This window comes from Callorhinchus milii, unplaced genomic scaffold (assembly GCF_018977255.1).
Source record: "Callorhinchus milii isolate IMCB2004 unplaced genomic scaffold, IMCB_Cmil_1.0 Scaffold5, whole genome shotgun sequence".
Lineage (NCBI taxonomy): Eukaryota > Metazoa > Chordata > Chondrichthyes > Chimaeriformes > Callorhinchidae > Callorhinchus > Callorhinchus milii.
This window is the reverse complement of record NW_024704746.1, coordinates 31,735,788-31,763,276: the sequence shown is the minus strand read 5'-3', so window position 1 is coordinate 31,763,276 and position 27,489 is coordinate 31,735,788. Positions and strand designations below refer to the sequence as shown.

The 27,489-nt window shown below is 39.1% G+C and overlaps 1 protein-coding gene across 1 annotated transcript in view; it reads right to left on the bottom strand.

Annotated features, from left to right (window-relative positions):
* The window catches only part of pawr (PRKC, apoptosis, WT1, regulator), a 48,598-nt gene extending 26,523 nt beyond the window's left edge, over positions 1–22,075 (bottom strand). The window contains exons 1-2 of the mRNA XM_042335050.1: positions 21,753–22,075; positions 21,315–21,635 (exon numbers count right to left, since the gene is read on the bottom strand). Coding sequence (XP_042190984.1) covers positions 21,315–21,635; positions 21,753–21,977 — 546 coding nt within the window. The 5' untranslated portion in view covers positions 21,978–22,075. The remainder of the gene's footprint in view (positions 1–21,314; positions 21,636–21,752) is intronic.
* Positions 22,076–27,489: the final 5,414 nt, after the last annotated feature.

Below are 27,489 nucleotides of genomic sequence, written 5' to 3'. Positions count from 1 at the left end.
CATCTTTCACAGGCAGATATTTCTAAATAAATTCCTAATGCAATATGTTTGGAAGAGAGCATGACAAATGAGAAAGCTCCTATGGAGGGAAGCTCATTGACCCTGATGAACAGACATTGTTTTTTTAAAAAAGGCTAAAAATACCTCTGCAACACATTCCTCAATGTGACCTGATTGGCAAGGTTAAGATTCAATAGGGTGAAACAAGTCTGCAGGGTGGAATTGTCACAAACATTTCTAACAGTGGAACAATAGCTTTTTTTTTTGCGAAATGTCTCCCCTTCTACTCTTCTGAAGTGACTAATTATGAATGAGTACAAAGTGATTGGCAGACTAGTTGACTGTGAAGTGCATCATGGCTGAGCTCGATTTTCTTCTCAAGCTGTCCACTTTCAAGCAGGGTGACTGGGTAGTGATCAGAATTGAAAAACAATTACTGATTTTTTTTCTAAAAGTATGGCACGATAGCTAAATGCATCACCAAGTATTCCCCCCAGCTGAGAGCAGATAACTCAGCAGAAAAAAGCAGTCGACCACAGTTGAAAGAACAGAGTACAAACAGAGACAAGAACTGAAGCAGATTGCAGAAGTAGGTAGGGTGGGGTGAAGTTCAGGTGGAGAATCTTGAAGTCAATCCACTGCAGTAATGGAGCCACTGAAGCCTGGCAAGGGTAGGGTAAAGATGAATGTGTGGAGGAGAGGATATGAGCTTCAGAGTTTAAACCAAAATGCAGTGGAGAATAAGGGGGCTTGGAAGGAGAGCTTTGGAAAAGTTTAATCCTGAGGTGATGAAAACATGTTTGAGTTTTTTTGCGGGGAGGCTTCTGCTGTGAAATGGTGAGATAAAAAGAAAAATTACAGAAATGGAAGAACACAACTGATTCAAAAATAAACTATGCAAAGAGGGGTCCTTTTTGAGGGCAAGATTAAAAATTATATAATTTACACATGAAAAGAGAAACAGAAATAAACTTGGGAAGTAAATCGAGTGGGAGGGGGCTTCTGCACAATTTGTTTCTGCATTTGCCTACAAACAAAATCACTACACTTGACAGGAATTACTTGTAAAGTGATTTAAGAAACTGAGTTGATAAAAGTGCTGAAAACAAAACACGTTCTTTAACTCTATACAATAAGTAGGCAGCTCAGAAGATGCAAGAGATTCTTGTTTCATTTATTAATTTGGAGGATAATCATAGAATTAATGTAGATCCGCACATATATATTCTATCAGGTTGAGCCCCAAACTGGAATTTTAGGGACAGCGAGTTAGGGTAAACTTCTGAATTAAATGCATCAAAGTGAATCAGGTGTGAAGCAGAGAATCCACATCCTGTATCATTTCAAAAGGATTAAATAGAGTCAGCAAGAATCTCAAGATTTTGAGACCAACAACAACAGAATTACATTTGTATCGCGCCTTTCACGTTAGGAGAATGTCCTGGATAGTCAGTGTTTCGCACCCGACCTGGGGGTCGGGACTGGGGAGGGTGCTGGGCAGGAGGCTGATCGAAAGCAGTCGAAGAGGAGGGTCTTGAGATGGGTCTTGAAGGAGACAAAGGTGGGAGTGAGGCAAAGGTACTGCTGGGTGGAGTTCCAGAGGGTGGGGGCAGAGTGGCAGAAGGCACGCCAGCCAATGGTCGAGGGGGGAAACGGGGGACATGAAGCAGGCCAGAGCCAGCTGAGCGGAGGGAGTGGGCAGGAAGGTAGGGGGTTAGGACGTCACAAAGTTAGGGAGGAGCAAGGCAATGGAGGGCTTTGAAGGTGGGGAACCAGAATCTTGAACTGTATCCTCTGTGTGATGGGAAGCCAGTGTAGTTGGGCGAGGATGGGGGTGATAGGGTCAAGGAACTGTTGCCTTAAAAGGTTAAAGGTTGTTCTCCCAGAAGATTTCCTTCTGAGCAAAGTTCAGAATTTCAGCTTCTTCCTTCATACCACCATGGAGTGGTTGGAGTGCTCAACCAGTGCTCTTAAAATAGAATAGTGCTGTGACTAACATGTCCTCCTAAGAATTGCTCAGTCACTTAATAATAATAATCCTTGCATTTGATATAGCGCTTTTCACATCTTCTAGACGTCCCAAAGCGCTTCACAGAATATACTGTAAAGTGAATTGACTGTATATTTGTGGGCAAACGCGGCAGCCAATTGCGCACAGTAGCGTCCCACAAACAGTCATGGATTGAAAATGACCAATTTATTATTGTTTTTTTTTGGAGGGATTATTATTAGGCACTGTGTGGAGTAAGGAAACTTGCCCAAGGTTTCGCCCTCTGCCTGGAATTGAACTCAGGTCTCTCACTTGCAAAGCGAGTGCTCTAACCACTGAGCTACAGGACTCCACTTCCACCTCTAGTTCTTTTCAACCGTTTCAGTCAAGTCTTTTCTCAGAGACAATACATCTGAGGCTGAAGATATCTAACTGCTCACCCAACCCAGGAATTTAAAAAGTGCGGCATTGTTTGCGTCAACAAGAAGTCAAGGAAATTTGTCAGAAGCAGAACAATTGCTGAGGCCATTAGTAATGGAAATGAGCAAGGAGTAGTTTGAAATGAGTAAGTTGGATCAAATAGAAACCGAGTGACCCAGTCAGTGAGAAAGGGCTGAGTAAATTCATAGGAAAAATATTGTTGAAATTGTTTCGTCAAATATTGCAGTGTGCAAAACATAATTGTAATATTTTTGAACCAGCATACATTGCTTAGGAATCTGCAAATAGTATCTATCACTAGTGTTATTGATTACTACAAGATAACATGAACATTTGGAACCTTTCTTATCTCATACTGATACTGTTTGATAAGAACAGAATGTCTGGCACACCTTTATTGCGTTTACCATCTGGTGTAACTTAACGGTAAGCTTTGGGAATATTTTGAAATTGACACTGTAAAAACTTCAGTGCCACTGGCTCAGCATTATATTCAAATATTTTAAGTTGAAAAATATGCAAGTCTTTATCTTGAACCCAGCAAACATTAAATAGGCCTACAAACTGAGCACGCAATGTTTTGATCAATTTTATTGAGATATTGAATTCTTTTTTTTATTTTTTACATTTTCTATTAAAAGAAAATGTTTCTGCCAAAACCCTCATACACGCCTTCATTACATTGAGGCTCGACTATGCAAACTCACTGCTTGTCGGCCTCCCCAACTCCTCGCTCCATAGGCTGCAGATCATCCAGAACTCTGCAGCCTGTGTCCACTCCCACGCTAGGCTCCGCGACCCTATCACCCCCCATCCTTGCCCAACTCCACTGGCTTCCCATCACACAGAGGATACAGTTCAAGATCCTGGTCCTCACCTTCAAAGCCCTCCACGGTCTTGCTCCCCCCTACCTCTCCGACCTCCTAAACCCTACCACCGTGTTCGCTCCCTACACTCAGCAGGCTCCTGTCTCTTTCACATCCCCAGCCTTGCTCACCCCACTGTCAGTGGGCGGGCCTTCCGCCACTCTGCACCCACCATCTGAAACTCCATCCCACAGTCCCTCCGTCTCGCCCCCTCCAAGACCCACCTCAAGACCCTCCCATTTGACAGTGCTCTCGATCTCCCTGCTTCACCCCCCCGCCCTCCACCCTCCCCCACCCTGACCCTCAGCTCGAGTCCGTAACTCTGTCTGTCCAGCGCCTTGGGACATCCTCCCGACGTGAAAGGCGCTATACAAATGTAATTTTGTTGTTGTTATTTTTATATTTGTCTGATCAAACAACACTTATCCAGAATCAAAACAAAAACACAACCATACATTGACTCGGCAAACATTTATTGCAGAAACCATTAATCTAGACAACTGGGAATAAATCCAATTTGCTGGGTTTCACTTACTTTTATCAGAACCAAATTCAATGCAGTTCCATTGCACAAAATTAGGTATGAATAACCAATATCATCTGCACACAGGGAAAAAATAGGCCATGGAGGGATTCAAGTTGAACACTAATATGTCCTGCCAAATGAGGCTTGTGCCATCTTTGTGGCATTTTGTTGTGCATTCTAGATGGATTTTAATACCGTAGTTGGAAATGTGGTTACACACATTCTGATGACATTTGACACGACAGCATTAGCATTGACAAACATCTTAAAACCATTTTCCTAGCATTAAGCAATGCCTGGTGTCATAATTTGCTCTCAAATAGACATTTCTAAACATAGAAAATTGAATAATTAATGCTAATGCTTTTATATCAATCATCATAAAATGCTTCAATGCTGAAAATGGTTCTCATGATCATTCCTTCATTTCTACCCGAACTATTCAAATTGATAATTACAACATTGCAAAATCATGACAGATTCTGTAAAGTTATAATGATAATACTTGCATTTGATACAGCGCCTTTTCACATTGTCAAGACGTCTCAAAGTGCTTCACAGGATATATACTCTAAAGTGTAGCGACCGTGTGTTTTGTGTGAGAAAAGCAGCAGCCAATTGCACACAGCAGTGTTTCCAATATTTAAAAGACTGTGTACTACTTTATCCATATGTTGAAAACATACTTTTCATGGGTGTAAAACGTATCCTTTTATTCCCATAAATACTGTAAATGATGATGAAAGTCTTTCACAAAAGATTTCTGTCACGCGAGGACCAGTATCTTACATTCTGCCGCGTTTCACCCACAAATATACAGTCAATTCACTTTACAGTATATTCTGTGAAGCGCTTTGAGATGTCTAGAAGATGTGAAAAGTGCTACATCAAATGCAAGGATTATTATTCTCTACATCTGAACTGTTGCCTTTGTAGGATATTCCTTAGTGATGTTTGCTAAGATATTAATATACCAGAACGCAAAATATTGCAAGTCTGGAACTGACAAAGGTCATGGACCAGAAACATTGACTCACTTTCCTTTCTCCATAGATGCTGCCTGACCTGCTGAGTGTTCCTAGGAACTTCTGATTTTGTTTTTTATTAATATACCAGGTTATATTACCTTCAGGAATGGGATGTAACTTAAGTGCAACGTGTATCATAAGATCATTATACGAGGAAAGCTTGTAAGCAGGGAACTGTCTGAAAAACTCAAAAGTAATAGATTACTATAGGACACCCGATATGTAGTGTCTTTCACTTCAACGTGGGCTACAGATAGGCATACATTCCTGCACAGCAAGATGAGTCTGTTAACGGCCAATTTCAACACATCTAATTCACTACTGAACTGTGACAATGACATTTTAACATCTCTTTGCAAACTGCTCCTAGAGGAAAAGTTTGACGACGCATAACAAAACAAAGCTTGACCGATCACCAAGGAAAGGAAGGATGTGGGTTTTATCTTGCTGTTTCCCACAATAAGGTCTCAATTTCAACCATGGAGAGGGGAGAGAAACCATCAAGCAGTAGTCAGAGGGCAAAAGGAGAGAATGGGATGGGGGAGACATACACTTGTGATTTATGTTGCTGAAAATGGGTAGCAGAATTATACACAAATTGTGTATTTGAAGCCCCTACCATGGATGACGACTTTATAGATTGAAAATTCAAACTATTTAATAATCTAAGAAGCAAGCAAATATTGCAAATTGGAAATTCATTATTGAACAATTTTCTAAAAGCTTTGATTTTTCTCTCTTTTGAAAAGAAAGTTGAATGCATTCTCCAATGAGACTCCTCTATCATCAAAATAAAACATACTGTGTTGGTGTTCTCAAACATTCCAGCAGCGGTAAACAAGCCAATGATAGCCAATCTTAGTTTTGCTTTCCATCTTATTTTTCCAATTTGACTCATTATACGACCAATTTAAACCTTGAAGTTATGAACAGAAACCTTTTTGTATCACGACAGCTGAATATGCTTGACGGGTTTTATGAGCTGTTAACCACAATCGGAGAGCTGAAGTAGACAACTTCAAATCTTGTCTGGTTCAGAAAATAATCACGCTTCAGACATGTACAGCTCCTAGCACGCCCAATTTTGAAAGAACTAGGTAAATTAAAGGAAAGAGGTCACTTAAGAAATGAACTTGAAAATCTACCAAGGTTTTCCAAGATGAAAAGAACTGAATGCTGAAAATCTGAAATAAAAGCAGACTCATTAGAACTATATGTATTGCCATTTTGAAAAGGATTAGATAAAGTTTGGAAAAGCATTTAAAAAAAGCATTCCTTTTGGAAGAGACAAGATAACTTGTAACTTTTACTATGCAAAACCTAGTTCTTGTTAATTTGAGCCTTGTAAACTAATGTGTCTAATGTAAAATGTTCCCCTATTAGCAATGTAATGATATATAGAATTTACTTCTAAATAGCTGTATGCTCCTTCTGACGTGATACACCGCTATACCAAATGCAAAGATTATTATTATTATTTGCACCACTGAAACAGTAGCCATTGTATCAAAGTATCTGCTTAATTATACCACATATGCACATTGGATATGTGCAGCCACCATCTTGAATCCGGTGCTGTTTATGACTCCCAATTCAGGTAATGAGGGCAATGTTGTAAACTATTCTTCTTTGTTCATATGTTAAAAAAAACTTACCCTCAGCAGAAAATTATTTATCTTGTTCATGCCCAGATTTCTCCAATTATAATTTGTTCTACATTAATAAATACTTGGCTGGTTGTATACTACTATTCCATGAAAGTTGGCAGGTGGCTCGTTACATTACACAACATATTAGAATATTTTGTGACCTTCTGCTGGATTCTAAACTTAATTGAATGCTAAAATCACATACTCATTTTTTAAAGGAGACACAACCAGAATTCCATATTCACAAAAGTACAATCATGACCGAACAGGTGAATGAGCTCACAAGATCCACTTTTTCTGCTTATGTGTTTATGGGAGGAAATTGAACAGACTTTATTACCTCTTAGGTTTGCAAGATTCAGAGATGGAAGCCTACATGACTCACTTCGGGCAAGATTGAATCACATTGGATATGAATCACTGCAAAGTTTAGTATCTCATATCCAAGAGGCACCACAACATTAGTCCACAAAACACACAATCAATCCACTTTACACTATATCCTGTCAAGCATTTTGGGATGTCCTCTAAACATGAAAGGCGCAATACCAAATGTAATGATTATTGTATTATCATTATAATCATATGTGTGGGGAGAGGGACTGTAGCTAGATTCAATCTAATCTTTTCGGTGAATTATACACATATTCCAGAATTCTTTTAGTTTGATAGCACTATTGTATTACTACAACAAAAACAAAACTGAACTACTATTTCCCCTCCTCCTCTGTCATGGAGGCAGTTGATTGCTCAAAAATTGCTGGCGGTCATTCACACGGAAGCCAAAACAAACTAAACTGCAGTAAAACTCAAATACTGAACCAGAATTCTGAACTCAAAATTCGATTTTGTTTTAGTGTGCAATCCTAGCAGAATGCAACAAAAATAGTACTGTTGTAGTGAAATTGAATGTTGAAAAAAACAATTACATTCTCTGAAAAGAAGAAACCAGGTAACGTTTTCACTTTGTGCAAGAAGAAAACTGATCACATTCAATTTCTAAATCATTATCTTGTTATAGTACAGCAGGTCACAAGCTACAGTGATTCCTCAACAGTTGATTTGCTTCCAATACAAGCCTGCAATGAAGTTCAACGAAGTAAGTGAGACATTTAAAGATGTGCAATTAGTTTTTAATCGAATTGCACCTAACCCTAAACATTTCACAACTAAGTATTTTGTCATGTTTTTCATTACAAGTTGTCTATTTCAAAAGATAAGTTTTCAAACAAATGCACATCTGACCCTTAACACAATACTCTTCTCCGGTTGTATGCTCCCTTTGAAGTTCGAATGTCAGATTTCTGGCATGAAAAGTTCAAAAGAACAGGATCCAACTACCAATAGAGATTGAGCCAAGATAGTGCAGGCCAGCACACTGAAAAACATTTTTAAAAAGCACATTCTTCAGCAGAGCAATCTTCTCCTAATAACACCATACTGATTCAAGTTTAAAAAGGGTAATGCAGTCACATTGTATCACGTTGATACCGCAAGGCATAGATAATAATTTTTAAAAATGTAACTTTTCGGATGAATTAATTTACAGCTGTAAATTTTTTTTGGGAGGACACTGAGAGATTACAGCTATATCCATTGTTTATTTTTTCCTCCCCACAAATAAGCATGGAACAACATCAACTTGCATTTATGTAGCACAGTTCACACAGGGTAGTACCTCTTAACAGCGCTTAACAGTGGCGGAGCCCAAAGCCAAGCCAGGGGAAGGTGACCATAAGCACGGTCAAGCCTGCAATCTCGAATTTAAGCACTGGATTCTAGTTTGAAAGAGAAATCATTTATATAATCAGAAAAAACAAGAGCTGAGAGACAGATTAATGCTGGGAGATACTGTGTTCAATAGTAAAAAGAGAGGCCCTGTGAGTGTTGATAAATACTAGAGCTTTGGCAAACATACTTTTCCTGTTCATTCCAATTTTGAAACGAAATCATAGGCTGCTAATTAAAATAATCTGTAGAATAACAACAAATAAAAGTTTTATTTGGATATCATAGAATGTAAACTTGAAATGACAGATTATGTAAAATATAAATGACACACACCTAAATATGAATAAATTCCAACTAGATACCAATTGGTTTGGCACAGTTTTAATAAAGCTAGAAAAGAAACTGCAGGCCAAATAAGGAAAAATAAGTTTGTAGTCTTTGTACTTTAAGTGTCAGTGCCAAATTTTAAACTACATATTCACTGAACTGGCCCCAAAATAAATCAATTTCCTGTAAATTTTAGAGAGAATTATAGCATCGAGATCCATTCACGACATATTAAAAAACTCAAAAAATGTCCAATGTATTTTTCCCTAAAGGTTTGAAAACTACAAAGAGTACTTACCAGTCTCAGCAGTATGTATCCAAGTTGATACACCAAGAACTTGGGACTTTCTGAGCAAGTTAGGACATGGCTGTTTGTAAATAGTTAGATTAGGGCATTCAACAAGTGCTCTTAAATTATCTTTCAGGCTTATGCACACAATTTATAATATGAAAAATATTACTTAACTTGTGATTAGTTATTAATAAACTCCTGATGCACTTTGGAATCTCTCTACTCAGACTTGATTGTCAATCATGTCCATTGTTATAACAAAAAGCAATAAAAAAAATCAGCATTTTAACTCCATTTTTTAAAAAATATAACTATTTTTATTCTTGTACTTTGCACACAGTTTGAGATTTGCGCCACGAGCACTTTCTGCATTAGATCATAAATCATTTCTGAACTGTATCTGGCTGCCTTTGAGTGTTAAAGGTCAGTTCGGGATTGGTGTACTAGAAACGCATACTATAAATTTATATTGTGTATATAAAAAAAGAAAATTTAAAAAGAAACTTGGGAATGTTGGAATTCTGAAATAAGTTTAAAAAAATCATGCAAGTAAACAAATCACACTCTGAAAGACATAATATTTTCAAGTGAAACCCATTATTAAGGGTCAAGCCCAAATTTTTAATCTACCTTTCTCTTTCAGTTCATAACAAATCTGCCATAAATTACAGGCATTTTGGATTTCCAGTTTTGAAAAAAATACTTATAACATAATTTGGAAGAGAAAAACTAGTATTCCTATCTAATGAAATGACTTACCACATTGATTTAATACATTTTTGTATATTCAAATTATTCAATCTTTGTGAAACGCTATTGGTTAAGATTGAAATATCACAATTCAAGGCAATCTTGATGTGTCAGTGAATAAATGCACCGCTTTATGTGACCAAACAGATTAGGAAGATCCTAGTCTTAATCCTTGGTTTAGCTACCTTGTTTGCCGACATGCAACATCCACTTCATTTCTAACAAATCTCATTTGGTAAAGTACTTTTAAACTTTTTACACAAAAGCTACAATATAAATGTAAATTATTATTGCAGTTATTTGTTTTAAATTAACTGATCTAACCTGGGTAACAATTGGACTAGTTATCCTCATAATTTTAAAGACCTCTATCAGGTCTCCCCTCAGCATTCTCTGTGCCAACAACAATAAGGCCAGTTCCATTAGTTTCTGTTCATACATCAAACCACTCGTTCCAACAGTTTACATTGGTTCTATTACCACAAGGCCTTTGCAAATCCTGTTTTTGCACACCACGAAATGAGTGATGGTGCATCTTGGCTTTACCAGATATTTAATTGTCCTTCCATATATGGGGAAGTACCCGACCTCCACTTGACACTTCTCTCTGATTGTTTATTGAGGGCAACAAATTGCCACGCGGGCAAGTGTCTGCATCCCACATCTCTGACACTACATGCCAATGATCCATGGTTGACAGCTATACATAGTCTTCAAATGCTCAATATACAATGACAGACCTGTTGGTGGTGGCAAATCCACTTTGAAGAGAGACTTTCTGACCATTTGCCTGTGCCATTTGTATTTGTAAAATGTATTATTTTTAAAAAGGAAACATCTTTTCGTGGCATACCTGATTTTATACATTTTGGTGACCAAATGTTCCGAGTGTGTAAATCAAATGAGGATTGATATTATAGGATTGGCCTCTGGAAGCTCAGGGTTTAAATACCAACTCCTGATGATAACCAGAGATGCAGCAAGCGATTCCAAAAGAACTCCGCAATTTGTTTCTGAGCACATCAGAATGGAGTTCCTGTGGGTTCCAGTTCGTGGAAGAAGCTTCTACTTTTGACTAGAAGTTACTATTAGCAAATCCCACATTTTTATCTGATATGGAAGCCGTTTCTGTAAATTGTCATTGAACCTTTAACTGATGCACACTGCTTTAACAATGAAGCGTCTGGGAGGGCGCGTGCAAGTTGTTGTTGTTCAGTGCCCAGCTCCTTAGGTTACTGCACCCCATTACACACAGATGATGATGATGTTGCATGAGAAAAAATACATTGAAGCAGCTGCTCATGTCTCTCTTGTCATGTAAGATTAATCCGGTTAGTGCAGATAAGATAATAAATTATCTTTGTTAATTAATGCAATTTAATTGCAAGTAATACATACTTAAGAAAATGTCAACCCGGTAGATTATAAGTCCATGATGTTACAGGTAGTAAGTTTAACAAACCCACAAAAGTGCATGCAACAGTACTGCCTTGTAGCACACATGAGGATACAATAACATAAACTGTGTATAAACATACTCCATTGCAGATTCAACATGGAATCTTGTGTTCCAGATTTTGTACCAGCTTAATGACTTGATAGCTATACTTTGTTTTTCCTTCAGTTAATTAGATTCTTTATTGTGGAACAAAACAAAGAACTGAAATTGGTTTACCATCAAAAGACTTTTGGAAAATCGATCATCTTGACAGCAAGCAATTAGGAAGGCTAATGGTATGTTGACATTTGTTACAAAAGGGTTAGAATATAAGAGTAGGCAAGTCTTGCTGCAACTGTATAGGACCCTGGTGAGACCGCACCTGGAGTATTGTGTGCAGTTTTAGTCTCCTTATTTAAGAATGGATGTACTCGCCTTGGAGGGGGTACAACGTAGATTCACGAGGTTGGTACCTGGGATGAGGGGGATGAGTTATGGGAATAGGTTGAGCAATTTAAGTCTATATTCTCTAGAATATAGAAGAATGAGAGGTGATCTTATAGAAACCTATAAGATTATTAAGGGGCACGACAGAATAGATAGTGGGAGACTTTTTCCCTGGTTGGAGAAACTATAGTCACAGTCTTAAAATTAGGGGTACGCCCTTTCGCACTGAGTTGAGGAAAAACTTCTTCACTCAGAGGGTAGTGAATTTATGGAATTCTCTAACCCAAAGGGCTGTAGATGCTCAGTCCTTGAACATATTCAAGACTGAGATTGATAGATTTCTTGTGGATAAAGGGATTAAGGGATATGGGGATAAGGCGGGTAGGTGGATTTAGAATAGATCAGCCATGATCTTATTGAATGGCGGGGTAGGCTCGAGGGGCCAAATGGCCTTCTCCTACTCCTAATTCTTATGTTCTTTCTTATGTTCTGTTATGTTCTTCTTGTACGAGTTTTCACTACAGTACTGTAATTCTATAAAATAGATTCTAACCGACTACCACATTATCTTAAGAATTATTCAGAGTAAACAGCAACATGGTGTGCTTCAATTTTCATCTTGGTAGAACTAAGCAATGTTTACAAAGCAGCAGACCAGATTTGCCAGCATTGACTTATAATAAAACAGGAGAAATTCCAATGTATTGATGTCACATCAGCACTCAGGTTATCTTGCTGCTCAGAAACTCACAGCCTAACCTCAAAGTGCTTTGATGCAATTCTACAAATACCCTGAATAGGGTGGTGGCTGGATGGTGGCTTTGACCCAAAGGCATACTTAAAGCACCTATAGGAGAGACTTCTGTTTACTTTTGTAGAGAAAACATAAATGAGGGCTTCCTTTAGATATGCGGAAGAACAATAAAGCAATATTATTTGAGCATTAAGAAGTACACCGCTGAACATCAAATTTGTTTCAGGTGAGAAGTAAATTCCTCTGTAAATAGGCACAATCAAAGGCGAATACAAATATAGGTCTTTCAACTAGATTTTCAAACGCAACTCACTAGTCTTTTAGCTGAGGACTTTTAAAAACAGAGATCATCAAGCTCAGGAACCCGATATTAGAAGAGATCGCATGAGGTTTTGTTTAAAAAAGGATTACATTTAAAGTTATGCATGTGACTAACATTCCATGACCAAAAATGTTCTCGCTTCTACAATATCACATTCACATGAAATTCCAATCAAACTTATCAAAGTCATTAATGAAAAAATATAAACTGCAATTCTATAGTAGTATCCAATGATACCACTAAAGAAGTTAACCAATGTGTTTGTACAAACATCATGCTAAAATTAGTTCAGTAAAACACAGGTGTTAGATAAGACAGAAGCAAGAGGCTTTTTGCCTGTAAGCTGATCTTCCGATAGGGAAGAAAGGAATGGTTACACATACTGAAAAAAGCCTGAAGAATTTTAAATGGAAGCCTTCAACCTCACGTTGTTTCTTTGCTCCTGTATAAATACTTTTTATTTGGTAAATTCAAATAGTCTCTACCAAAAAAGACAATTTAAACCAAATTTTAATTATTACATTGAAGTTCAAAAAGCTGTGTTTTATCTTATCTGAAGTGACATGTTCTTAGATCATTTATAATAGAAGTTGTTACATTTGATATAGTTCATTTCATGTTAGGAGGACGACACAAAGTGCATCACAGGTGTAGGGTACTGTGAACTGTAGTAATTGTTTTTTTGTGTGAATTTTTGTTTGCACCCAACTTGTGCACCAGTAATGTCCCAAAACAACTGCCAGTTGGTGGAATATTATCCTGAAGTATCTTCTAAGAGGTTTGACAATAACAATTTTGGAGACTTACACACAACATTCACAATTTGTAGGATAAGCTGATATATACAGTTGATACAAACATAATCCAAAACCAGAATTTTATAACCAGCCCAATATATACAATAACTAAAATATATTTAATTTCTCCATCTTTTCTCAATTAATACCTTACTTCCCAAGTAGCAATTTCCTTTTAAACAGCCCAAACACCCACGTGTAGTCTTCTGGGGCAGTGCATTCCACAATCCTTTGCGCGAAGAATTGTTTTCCATTTCCCTTGTAACCTTTTTAAACTCTAGATTTGTAGATGTCAGCCTGGCTGACTTGGTAGCACTCTCGCCTCTGAATTAGAAAGCTGTGGGTTCAAACTTCACCTTGGGACTTTTAACGCATTGTCTAGAATGACACTCCAATGTGTCATAAGACTGACACTATGCAAAGAGATAAGCTTCTAATGGTGCCTTCCGGATACAAATTGATCAGTCATTTGCTGTGCACAAATTGGCTGCCACGTTTGCCTACAAATACACAATCATTGCACTTTAAAAGTAAAAATGATGCTTTGAGATGTTTCAACATTATGATAAAACACAACATGGAATGCAAGGATTATTGTTTATCCAATTTTAAGTTTTAATTCTTCTTGTTTTAAAACCCTCTACCAAGAGGAAGAGCTGATTACCCACCTCCCCCCCCCCCTTTTTGCTATTAACCCTTATTATTGTAAACACTTCAGACAAATCACTCCTTAAGATCCCCAGCTCTACAGAATATAATCCAAATTGAAGATTTATTAAATTTTCATTCCACTGTCTCCCAAAATAAAATGGAGGGCACTATCAACATGCAGCATATACATGCAGACAGAGGCATATCACTAAAAACTGCATTCTCCTTCGAACTAAAAATACAAATGAGATGTTATGGTTTTAAAACATCTCTACCAACATGGACGAACAGTACAAAATCTCACATTACTGGCTGATTTAACCCAACTATATTTAGCACTTAAGTTTTAAAAAAAAGTTTTTATTGGCAATAAGATGTTAAATATTTGGCATAATATATTACATATTTGGCATTACACAATAAAATCTATTTATTCATCCCACCGTGGTTCTGTTGTACAAAGAGAAAGCCATAAAGTTCATTTCTGATATTGTAATTATGAAATTTCTGCCAAGTTATCTGTTTGGGTGATTTACAGGCTAAATCTTGAAATAATCTACTCTGCTACAAAAGAGTGACCACTATAACAGAAGTCCCATTCTAGAAATCAGTTCCAATGAAAGTTGAATGATTATTTTTGATACCTTCTTCATTGTTTGGTTGAAATTAACTTCTTCACAGCATCTAGATCTATTGGGGGGAGGGGGAAATCATATGATATATAAACATTATCACATTAACCCCAGTTCCTAAAGTTTGAATATTTTGAGCAGTTATTTCATGGATATCACAATATGTCTAATTCAACCCCACCTCTCTCTATACTGATATACCAAAATTGTACAGAATTTTTTCTCCCATGCATTGTGTTTTCATTTATGTGGCATATTCATATTTTTATGCTCCCTGTAGATAGCCCTTTCCAAGCTGTTTCTTGCCATTTTTCTACTACAACTATTATCTGTTTGATTCTTTGTTTCTCACTCAGTCCCAGCTTTATTTTCGCGCACTTCCTAGCACCCTATGTTGGTATCGGAGATGTGTATTTCTGTCCAGCATGCAAATTGGAACATCCTTGAAGGAGCTGCAGATTATACATGCATCGTCATCGCAGAGGCTACTATTGTGCTACTAGATATTGAGGTTATAGCATGAATGCTAATCAAAAATAATCATCTTTGCATTTGATATAGTACCTTATCTCGTCATAAAAACATCTCAAAATACTTCACAGGATTTACTGTAGCATGCAGTGACTGTATTTTGTAGGCGATATCACTAAGTGATAGGAAAAAAAATCTTACACCCTAATGAAATTAGGTACATCAAGTGGTACACAAATTGGGTAAAGGAAGAAAATAAAGAAAACATTTGGCTCTAACAGTAACTTTGAGAAAAGTTGTTACACTACATTATAAAGGAGCTGACTTAATAACAGTGAAAATAATAATAAGTTATTGACCTAAAGAAACTTGTTTCAAATGAACACATGAATTTATCACATTATCAAAATACTTCCCTCTGATAATCTATTAAAGAAAGTTCTGATACAGAAAACATAATATCTATCCTATTTATGAGTTATGTTTTAAAAAAATATTTTTATTGTAGTACATATGGTCCAAACGATAAAAACAAAGTTCAGGCGTATTTTATGTAGTTGGAAGAAAGGTCCTCTGGGCATATTTCACCATGGATATTATAGTAAATCGATCTGTTAAATTGCACAAACTATGGCTACAGTATAACTTGTTAAGCATATTCCTATTTCTGTTAGTGATATGGAAAGTAATTATTGGATACAAGACCGGGTACTCCTGCTATTGCAGGAGTTATAATACAGTATTTATGAATCAATTACTCCAAAGTGTTAGTTTGCTACTTGTATAATTTATGCTCATACACAGTTTCCCTCCCTATCTGCTCTGCCACTGGCAGGTGCGCTTTCAACCTTTCTGCCCCACTCTTTGAAACTCTATCTGAAGTCTCTCTGAACCCCTCCTTCCCTCCCCACATTCAGAGCCCATCTGAGACTTACCGCTTTGTCCATACTTTTGGTCATCCTTCCCCTCCCCACCCTCTTCGGTTCCCACACCCCGGCTTGGGTGAGTAGTAAGCAGTGTGAAGTGCTTTGAGATACCCTCCATTGAGGTGAATGGCAGTACAAAAATGCAAATCATATTGTAATTCACTGTCACGCTCTGAGCAACTGCCCTTCTTAAAACATCTAAAATACTATCAGAAAAGCAATTTCAGCAATACATGCATGGCTGTACACAACCACTCAAAACTAAACCAGAAATGGCAAGACAAAACAAAAATCCTCTTAGGCAGGGATTGCCAACAGGCTCAGATCTGAGGCTGAACATTTTCCTGTCATTAAAACACTTTTCCTGACTCCATTTTGCCCACACAATCATTAGCGATTCTGAAACAACAGTAGATCCCAGGAGAAGGGAATAAGCAGATACACAAGAGTTTATCTGAATTTCTCAATGGGAGAAATTCTGCAATAGTTTTACCTGGTGGAAGGCGGTTCAAACTCTGCATTGTAAACCTTGTATAACTGCCCACAGTGTGAGCTAACTTCATTCTCCCATCTGCAGGGGGTAAATGGAAGAAATGGGGGAATTGGGGGGAGATTAGACAGCAGGTGGATCAAGACAAACAGTTGCCTTGTTTTCCTCACTGAAAAATGCAACCTTGCTCAAAGAGAAGGAATACAATTTTTTCTTTAGTTTCATAAAGTTTATGTTTCTTTTAAGAAAAAGTTCTATTTGGCAGATTGTTAGATATGGAGTATCACTATCAGGAACTCGACCAACAAGTCCCTTAAAAAAATATTAAAACCTAAGACTGAAATGACCAAGAACATCCAGGATCAATATCACCATTTTATATAACCTAATCTGAGCGAAGGTTTTAAAGAATTACTTCAATAATATTGATATTCATTTTGAATCCTGTAACTAAAGGTTACAACTGCAAGCTTCCCTGCCCCCCCCCCCACCCTACTCCCATTTCCGCATTCCTTAGAGGTTCTCAATCAGCACACGCCTCAGCTGAAAAGCATTGAATTCTAAGGAAAACCTAATATGGAAAGCTTTCAGGCAAGAACATTTGAGAACAGTGACTGAAGGTTTTTCAAGTTTACCCATCCCCATTCCCCGAATCACAAAAACATGTTTTTTATCCCTTGCAGTTACATAGTTAACAGTTCATTTTTAAGCAGGTATATGCATTCCATGAAAAGGATATATGTATTTTGATTTGTTTCCTGTCATTAAAATATAATACTGAACATAAGTTTGCTTTTGCAAGGAGATTGTAATCTTGCAATCATTTAAGGAGAGATTACAAATGATACATAAACACCTTTTGTTAGGTAATGTGGTCAACTTTAAAAAAACACATTTGAATGCACCTCCACACGATAAAAGTATTCAAAATTATTCATATTTAAGTTGGTTTAGCACATAAGTTTCTTTATTATATTAGAATTAGACTATTCTACACACTATGGGGTTCCTATCTGTAGCATCAATGAAACTGGGTTTCTTCAGAGCACTGCGCTACACTATCCTGAATCCATATTAACAATTATCAAAAGGTTGCTTTTGGGCATGTGAATATTGATTTAGCTGGTAGAACATTTTAAATAAGCAAAGCTTTAACACTAAAGAAAAACATGCATTTACTTGTACCAGAATAGGCAACAAAATATAGAGATGAAAAATTGCAATACTGAAGATTTTTTTTTGCATTTGGTACATTAGATGCAGGCTAAAGATCCAACATCACAGTGTAACATGTAGCTATCTTTTTGTTACATCTTTATAATGGAATTTTACATGATATATAAAAAGGCTCATTTTTATACAATGAGATCAGGAAGTTCCCAAACCAGTGTTTCACAACTGCATGATATTTATGTTTAAAATACAAAAAATCCATACTTAAAAACTTTCAAAAAAGGTTAATCCACAACTCAGTCCACAAACTTCCCTTAAGTTAGTTATTTCCCATTTACTGTACTTATTTATATTCAAAACCTGTTCAACACAAAAAAGCACCAAAATATTCACTAGTTAAAACAGTTAAATCTAGTTAAAACTAGATTTGACTTTTACAGTAATGGAATATAGTTTTTATTTGGTATTAATTAAATGATGTTCAGATTTAACAAGTATTATCTGTATTAACATCATCTATTAATATGTTCAAATAACTGCAATTTGACAGCTCCATCCAAAGTAAAGGTTGAGACATATGGTTCCAATAAACACATCAGAATCAAGATGTTAAAACTCCATGATGCTGCTCCTTTGCTATTCCATTCCCTCTGCAACAATCATCAGTCATGTTACACTGCAATACTGACACAAAACCATCATTAGCAAGGCAAATTACATTGGCCCTTTCAGGAAGTGGAAATTATAACTTTCTTTGCAGTAAATGTGTTTTAACAAACCAAACAAAAATATAATCATTCAGAATTTCTCATGTTCTTTGGTATCTGAAATCTCATTTCCATGACCAAATGATAGTGTAATCCTGACCCCTGACTGTCCAGCGCCTTGGGACGTCCTCCCGACATGAAAGGCGCTCTATAAATGTAATTTTGTTGTTGTTGTAATAGAAAGAGTCCACAATTCCACACCTACAAGGTTGGGTACAAGCTAATTTGAATGGGAGAGCAGATAATGGAGACTGCTGCGTGCTAACAGAGCAGGTTGGTATAGAAACATATTTATATGGATAAGGAAAACAACCCACCAAGAGGAAAACGTTTCCCTTAATCAGCAGTTACATTTCAAGGCTGGCCCTTTCTAACAGCCTTATGCAGATACCTTTGAAACAAAAGTTGGAGGAAAACACCTAATGAGGAGCACTTACAAACTGAAAACAATGATAAACATCCCACAACTATTACTTTAAAAGGCTTGAAACACTGCACTTTTTGTATAGGAGTTGTCAAATTTGACTATTTTTTCATTTAAATCCCAATTCATTCTTCTCATCTGGAAAAAAAGACTGATAAATAGTAAACTAACAAGTTTGCAGATTATAATGTGTAGCTAAGAATTATCCACCGAAAAGAACTGTAATAGCTCACAATCCTCAAACAACGTTTTTCTTCTGGTGGGGTGGGGGGAGGAGGCAAAAAAGAAAGAAAAGTAGAGAGGAATTGACCATTATTGTTTCAAACTCGATGTCAAAACATACCTGTTTTTTAATCTTAATAATTCAAATTATAAATAATTCAAATTATCAAAAAGAAAAAAAACACGCTTTGGAAATTTTACTTATAACCTTGTAAAATCCCACAGCACGTTGGGTCTTGATGCTTATGTTTAACACATGTCTTAATATGCATTGTTGTATTCACAAATTGATACTGTCTTCCACCTAATTTCATTATCCCTGCAGCCAAAAGGCAGACAAGCAAACTGGTTCCAAGGTGTTTGCCAACCAGTTTTGCATAATGAAGCATTGAGAGGTCTTCCAGTTAAATCGACCTGCAATTTTTTTCAGGGGGAGAAGAGTGAATATAAAGTCACAATTGAATAAACATCATTCTATCAGAGTCCAATGTTAAAAAGAATCAGATTAGGGATCCATATACTACTCCCAGGGAGTGTACCATGCTTGAGAATGAATCACTTTGGAACCAAACAATTATATTTACTTAATTACATTTTACTCAAAACTGGACGATTTTGCAAAGCTAAGCATTACACAGAAGCAGTCACAAACACCTTTAAAAATGTGAATCTTGGTTGCACAGCTAATGAATGAAACAAGTAAATAGCAGCATTCGTTTTAATTCTGCCTCAATCTATCACTGTCCAATACGAAATTAAAAACAAATTCACATGTATATTTTACTGTAATAAACAATGGCTGGTTCCGTGATGAGCTCATTTATTGCTGATACATTTCTGTTCATCGCTCTAACTTATCTATATACACAACCCTCCATTCATGTCAAATGTTATACTGTAACCATGAACAGTACAAAACATTCACTTTCGCCTCTTATTGTTTATTTATGCACGGTAAAGATGCAAAGAAATAACGTCAAACTACTGCATTATTTTTAAAAACGGTTTCCATCCAGAGTTAACTCAACAGGTGGAACTGAATAACTTGACAAAGGATTTCCAAAATAAAAAATTGTGCAGTTTGGAAATAAAACTGCCTTCGCCTTTCGGGCGGTGTGGGGTGTGTGTGTGTGTGGGGGGGGGGGGGGGGGGAGCTAATGACATCCTGAAAGCTGAAGATAAAACACGATACGATTTATCACAATATTACAGAACTATCAAAAGCCCTCCTGCAGATGCTGAAACTGTTTACACAACCATCTGATCTGACCTAAAAACGTGGGAGCGTGAGCAGAAAACAGTGCGAAAGTTAAAAGTACACCATTGCGATTGGGTGTAACGTTGGTAACATTATCTATCAGTGAAGCACTGTCGTTAGTTAATTAATCTGTAGATAGCTTTCTCTCTCTCTCTCTCTCTCTCCCTCTATCTCTATTCGAAGAAGTTTTTAATCCAATCCAATCCTATCCAGCCTTGTAAAATGAACAGGAACATGTGGGAAGGCTACAGAGCTAAGCGTACAAACTCTCTCTCTATTAACAAAAAATGGTTTGGGATGGCAGTGGACGTTGGAGCTAAAGTCAACGATAATAATAATAATAATAATAATAATTCACTATGTTTTCATTTCAGCCCCAATTCATTCTTCTCGTCTGGTAAAAAGGTGCTGTGGGGGTGGGGGGGGGAATAAAATGACTTGTTAGGCAAATAATTCAACTCAGAAAGTTGGCAGATGATAATGTGCATTTGAGGTGACGCAGCGCTTTGATCACATCGTTGAGACGTCTCAAACACTTTGGGGTTTTTGGTTGCAATATAATAATAATAATAATATATATATTAAAAAAAAGTTTGTGACTTAAAAGTGGCTTCATCCCAGTCCAGTCCAGTCCAGTCAAGTCAGTCAGTGCCGGAGAGAGAGAGAGAGCTGACAAACCCAAGTGTCTTCTATAATAAACATTGCGATGCCGGTCGTCGCACAGCGTCGAGGGCAGAGAGAGAGAGGAGAGAGAGAGGAGAGAAAGAGAGGGGAAGGAGGGAGAGAGAAAGAGAGAAGAAGGAGAGAGAATTCAGCTGTTGTCCGAACACGTTTCACCGATCACAAACGCGGCGAATCCGGGATGAAAACGAAAGTGCTGCGTTATTTTTGTTTTTATTTTTTGTTTTGTGTCGTGTGTCTCGGTTTCTCGAGAGCGCTCACCTCTGCCGACGGGATGTTGACGACACCTGTCGACCTCCTCTTCTCCCTGAGTTTTCTCTTCTCGATCTGCCCTTTGCCCTTCCTGGCGCTGGGTCCCGACCCTTTGCCTTTGCTCTTGCTGTTGCCGCCGCCGCTGGACGGAGAAGCCTCCTCTCCCTCGGGACCCGCCGGCACCTTCCCGTCACAGCAGCCGTCGGCGGCGGAGGCGGCGATGGCGGCGGCCTCGGTTCCCGGGGGAAGCGCCGGCTTCTCGGTGGCGGGGGGGGTGGTGGTGATGATGGCGGCGGCGGCGGCGGCGGGAGGACCCTCTTCCTCACAGCGCTTGGGAGGGGGTGCGGGAGGAGGGGGTCTGTTGCCGCCGCCAGCGGCTGAGGGAGTCGCCGTGGCCGCCGTGGCTGTGGCCGCCGGTAGCCGCTCGCCGCCGCCGCCGCTGTTGCTACTGCTGTTGTTGTTGTTGTTGTGCTCGATGGCGCCGCCGTTACGGCTCGGAGCCGCTTCGCTCAGGTGGTTGTTGTTGTTGTTGTTGGAGGTGGTGGTGGTGGAGGAGGAGGAGGAGGAGGCCGGTATGGCCGCGTAGCGCGCTCTCATCTTCTCCCGCTTGGCTTTCCATTCCTCCAGGAAGTCGGTGGTGTTGCCGCCGGGTCGGTAGCCGCCTGTCGCCATGATCGCCCTGGGGTGGCCGGGGGAGGAGCAGCAGCTTTCCGGGACTCTGCGCACACTCCCTCCCTCTCTCCCTCTCTCTCACACTCACTCCCTCCCTCTCACACTCACTCCCTCCCTCCCTCTCTCTCCCCGCCTCACACTCGCAGCCTCTCGCACTCACACTCCCCGCATTCCTCAGGTGCTCAGATCTGCCCCGCGCGCCCCGCCCCCCCCACCGCGCGCCCCGCCCCCCCCCCCCGCGCGCCCCGCCCCCCCCCCCCGCGCCCCGCCCCCCCCGCGCCCCGCCCCCCCCCGCGCGCCTCCCCCCGCGCGCCCTGAGCCTCACCCCCCCCACCCCACCACCGCTCACCGTCACCGCCCCCGCGCGAGCTCCACCCCCGCGCGAGCTCTCCCCCCCCCCCCGACCAACTGCCATCCCACAGCAGCCAATCACACACACACACTAACACACAGACTCACACTAACACTGAGACACAGACTCACACTGAGACACAGACTCACACTAACACTGAGACACACACACACAAACAGAGAGCCTTATACACTGACATACACACTGAGAAAGACTTACACTAACATTGAGACACACATACACTGAGAGGCCTTACACACTAACACTGAGACACACACACACACACACTGAGAGACTCACACACTAATACTGAGACACACACACACACAGAGAGAGACTCACACACAGATTTACACTAACACTGAGAGACACACTTAACACTGAGATACACTGAAACACTCACATTAACACTGAGACACACACAGTGAGACACGCTAACACTGAGGGAGACTCACATACACTCACACTGAGAGACACTCACATACACTCACACTGAGAGACACATACACTCACACTGAGACACACGCACTAACTGTGAGACACACACACACTAAGAGAGATACACACACTAACACAGAGTCACACACACTCACAAGCACTAACAGCGAGACATGCACTAACACCGAGAGACGCTCACACAGAGATACAAGCAAACGCACACACTAACATACAAGGAAGCAGACACTAACACACACTAACATACAAGCACACAGACACTAACACGCACTAACATACAAACACACACACTAACATACAAACACACTAACACGCACTAACATACACACAGACACACACTCAGAGAGATACTAACATACAAAGAAAGACACTAACACACAATAACATACAAACACAGACACTAACACACATTAACATACAAACACTCAGACACTCACACAGAGATACACACTAACATACAACCATTAAGTGAGAGATACATCCCAATATACAAACACAGACACGAACACACAGTAACATTCAAATACTAAGAGAGAGACACACACACACAGATACACATAAACAAAGACACTAACACACTAACATATAAACAGACACGCACTCACAGAGATACACACTAACACATTAACAGATCAAACCACACATACGAACCACACATACGCTAACTTACAAATACACAGACACTAACAGACACGCACTAACATACAAACACTGACACTAACAGAGAGGACACACACTAACATAAACACTGATACTAACTCAGAGAGAGAGACACACATATACAGAGAAACACACTAACATAGAAAGAGAGACACATAGATATACTAACTGACTAACAGAGAGAGGGACAATAACAACAACAACAAGATTCCATTTATAGAGCGCCTTTCACGTTGGGAGGACGTCCCGAGGCGCTGTACAGTTGGGTCAGGACCCGAGCATTGGGGGGAAATGGTCAGGGTGAGGGGAGGGAAGGGAGGGAGCGAGGAGGGGGAAGAGAGTCGAGAGGGGAGCTGAAGGCTGAAGGTCAAAGAGAAAGGTCTTGAGACCGGCCTTGAAGGAGGAAAGGGAGGAGGCGGCGAAGGCACTGGGGGATGGAGTTCCAGAGCCTCGGGGCTGAGAGGCTGAAGGCCCGACCACCGATGGTAGGGCGGTTGGGGCGGGGGGTGTGGAGCAGACCGGAGCCAGAGGAACGGAGGGTACGGGCAGGACACACAGACACTTAACACAGGGATAGATAATAACAGAGACTAACAGACAGAGAGAGACACAGACTAACAGAGAGAGATATACACAGAAATAGACACAAACACAGGCAGAGAGACACAAATAAAGATACAAGAACACATAGAGAGGGAGAGAGACATATATGCAGATAATAATGTAATCCTTAAATTTGATGGAGCACTTTATTATGTCCTTGAGATACACTGTAAAGAGTGTGTCTGTGTGTATTCAGTGAGCAGAAGAGACAGAGACATAGAAAAAGACATAGGGAGAGGTGTGTACCCAAGCAGTTACATGGACACGCACATACACACACACACACACAGAAACAGAGATGCACAGATAAAGATACAGAGACAATCCTTGGAAGCTACCATTTGTGAAATGGGATGCACCTTGCTTACCTATTTTTGGAGAGTATTAGGTGGGCAAGAGCCGAGTACATAAGGGTACTGCTGGAGTTTATCTAGTGAAAACCACATAGCTTGCCAATGAAAGAACAGTCCAGCTAGGACCACCTCAATTAGGGCTTTGACTATCAGGGTTAATGTTCGCAATTAATGCTCAACATGCAGCATAAGCAGAATTCATTCAGACCCATGATAGAGGGTTCATATCCTTCCATTCTGTTATTTAGGCTTTCAATGTCACAGAACAATCAAATGCACCTTAGCTGATCTTGAATGAGTTAGCAAGTCAGCCAGATGACTGAATATCTGATTTAATTATTTTTCATCNTTTTTTTCCTCGTGATAACAAATTAATGCTTCAAGAATAAACAAAATGTTTGCTGAAACAGAGTGGTTCTGTGTAAACTGACCATCCATTTCTCTACAGATATAATTCATAGGCTATTTCTTTCTTGTGCCATTTGACCGATGACTGTGACCCCTTGAACATCAGCCTTTTACATAACAGTAAGGATTTTTTTTAAAAAAAACTTATAATGCCACCTTTAATGGGAAAATAATTAATAACATACAATCATACGTATTTTTACTGTTATGTTGAAAAAAGATATTCACAAAAAAAAGGTTTTAAGTTGTTTTGAATTTGTATAACTGCAGCTTTTCCAAGGATCAACATAAATCAGTGACTAACAGAAGCATCAACCACTGCTAAAAATGGTGTTAATAAGCAGCTATGCCAACATTCTGTCAATTAGACAAAGGATGATGGAGTTTCTCCAAGGCATTGACCCCATCGTTTGTCAATTTGCATTTATATATTATATATAAAAATAACTCATAATTCAAGTTAAAAGTTCAATTGACCTTTGAACACAAAGCTTGATGTGTGGGTTTTCATAGGTCGTGTGCTGTATATGTTGTGCTTCTGATCGAGGACATTAAGTGTTCACTCCCAAATCCTTTGTGCATAGATTCTGTAAACTGATGCAGTAAACTAATGACTTTTTTTTTATATATATATACACAACTAAAACCCTTATCTTGTTCAATTCCCTTGACAATCAAACTCCTCCCTATTTATGCAATTTATTTCAGCCAGATTCTCCTAGATATATTTTCTGCTCTTCCAATTGTCTTGCGTTGCCCATTCCTCATTATCTCTGTACTACCATCGGTGGCCAAGCTTTCAGCTACAATGCCCCTGGCCTCTGAAACTCTTCTAAAATCTGTTTGTCTTACTTTTTCTCTCCTCTTCAAAGCCAGTGATCCTCGCTGGCAACGCAGTGGAACACTTGCCAGACAATGATCTCAATGGCATGTTTTGCAGATTTAGCTAGTTTAACCTCCAGCAGTATCCCAACACACACTCCGAGTCCCCCAAACCTTGGCTCTTACCTACTTAATAATAATAATAATCCTTGCATTTGATATAGCGCTTTTCACGTCGGGAGGACGTCCCAAAGCGCTTCACAGAACACACTGTAAAGTGAATTGACTGTATATTTGTGGGCGAACGCGGCAGCCAATTGTGCACAGCAATGTCCCACAAACAGTCGTGGATTGAAAATGACCAATTTATTATTGTTTTTGGTTTTGGAGGGATTATTATTAGGCTCTGTGTGGAGTAAGGAAACTTGCCTAAGGTTTCGCCCTCTGCCTGGAATTGAACTCAGGTCTCTCACTTGCAAAGCGAGTGCTCTAACCACTGAGCTACAGGACTCCACGACTCTCCTATCCAGAATTAGGTAAGCAAGGTGCATCCCTCCAGGGAGTAAGAACACACTTATTGTATATATATATATATATGTGAACTGTTGGTTTCTTTATTCTTAAGCATGGTGATAGATGATCGAAGGAAAATTCTCTTCAAAGGCCAAGATATTTAATTTTCCCTGCCTGGTGCTTCCCATCATATCTGTTAAACATATCAAGAGGTTTATCCTAAGTGAAAGGCACCATAAAATGCATTTTGTACTGTAATTTATATATTAAATAAATTCTACAAAAACAATAAGATAGAATTTGCACAAGAGTCCACCCGTTAAGACCACATTGAGGAGGTGATTTCGTAGCACATTGAGTTTCCAGCCCCACCTCCACTAAATTCAATTTCTTAAAATTCACTATTCACATCGGACTGCTTCTGCCCAAATGATTTCCACATTTTGTGAGAAGCCCTTCATGCAGTTGTAACTAGTACAATGTCAGGCTATCTGTACAATCCAAAATAAAAATCCTTCAGTGTACATCTCTAAATCTGATAACTTTTTTTTAAAAAGATCACAGGAACATGTTCCTTTTTGAAATCCTTTATTGGTTCTTGTTAGCTCTCTTTTTACCCCCAAAAATTCTCCTGCACTTCCTTTTCTATTTTTGTCCTTATTTGCCTGATGAGAATTATCAAATTAGCTGCTCGTTTATTGCCACAGGGCAAGTCCCTCCGAAATTAATTTGTAAATAAAATGAAAATTAATTTCCAAGTTTGAACTTCACTAAACTGAAAAATCACAAATCTGCAGCTACCTGATTTTTTAAATCCCCAAATTGCATACCCTTCTTGTAATTCATTATGTTTGTGTTTGATTAGAAATGCATTAATTTTTAACAGCTCTTGTAAAAGCTTTTTGGATCCAAGTGTCCTTAAAATAAGTGATCGTTGAAGGATCAAACCCAAATTTCTACACCCATTTACTATCTGTTTCAAAAACAAATTACAACAACTTGCATTTATATAGAGCCCTTCACGCCGGGTAGCGTCCCGGAGCGCTTAACAGTGGCGGAGTCTGACCCCGAGCCAGGGGAGTCGACCGTAAGCATGACCAAAAAGTAAAGTCTTTAGGTGTGATTTGAAAGTGGGAAGGGAGGGGACAAGACGGAGGGATTGGGGGAGAGAGTTCCAGAGCTTTGGGGCGTAGTGACTGAAAGCACAGTCGTCGATGGTATAGCGGAGGGGGAGAGGGACAAAATAAGCTTCTTGTTGACATTTCAGTATGTAACATTGTAATGTAAAAAAAACAAATCCCCAAGGTTTGATTACTTCAATACATAGTTTTCTTTGTAAGCAAAA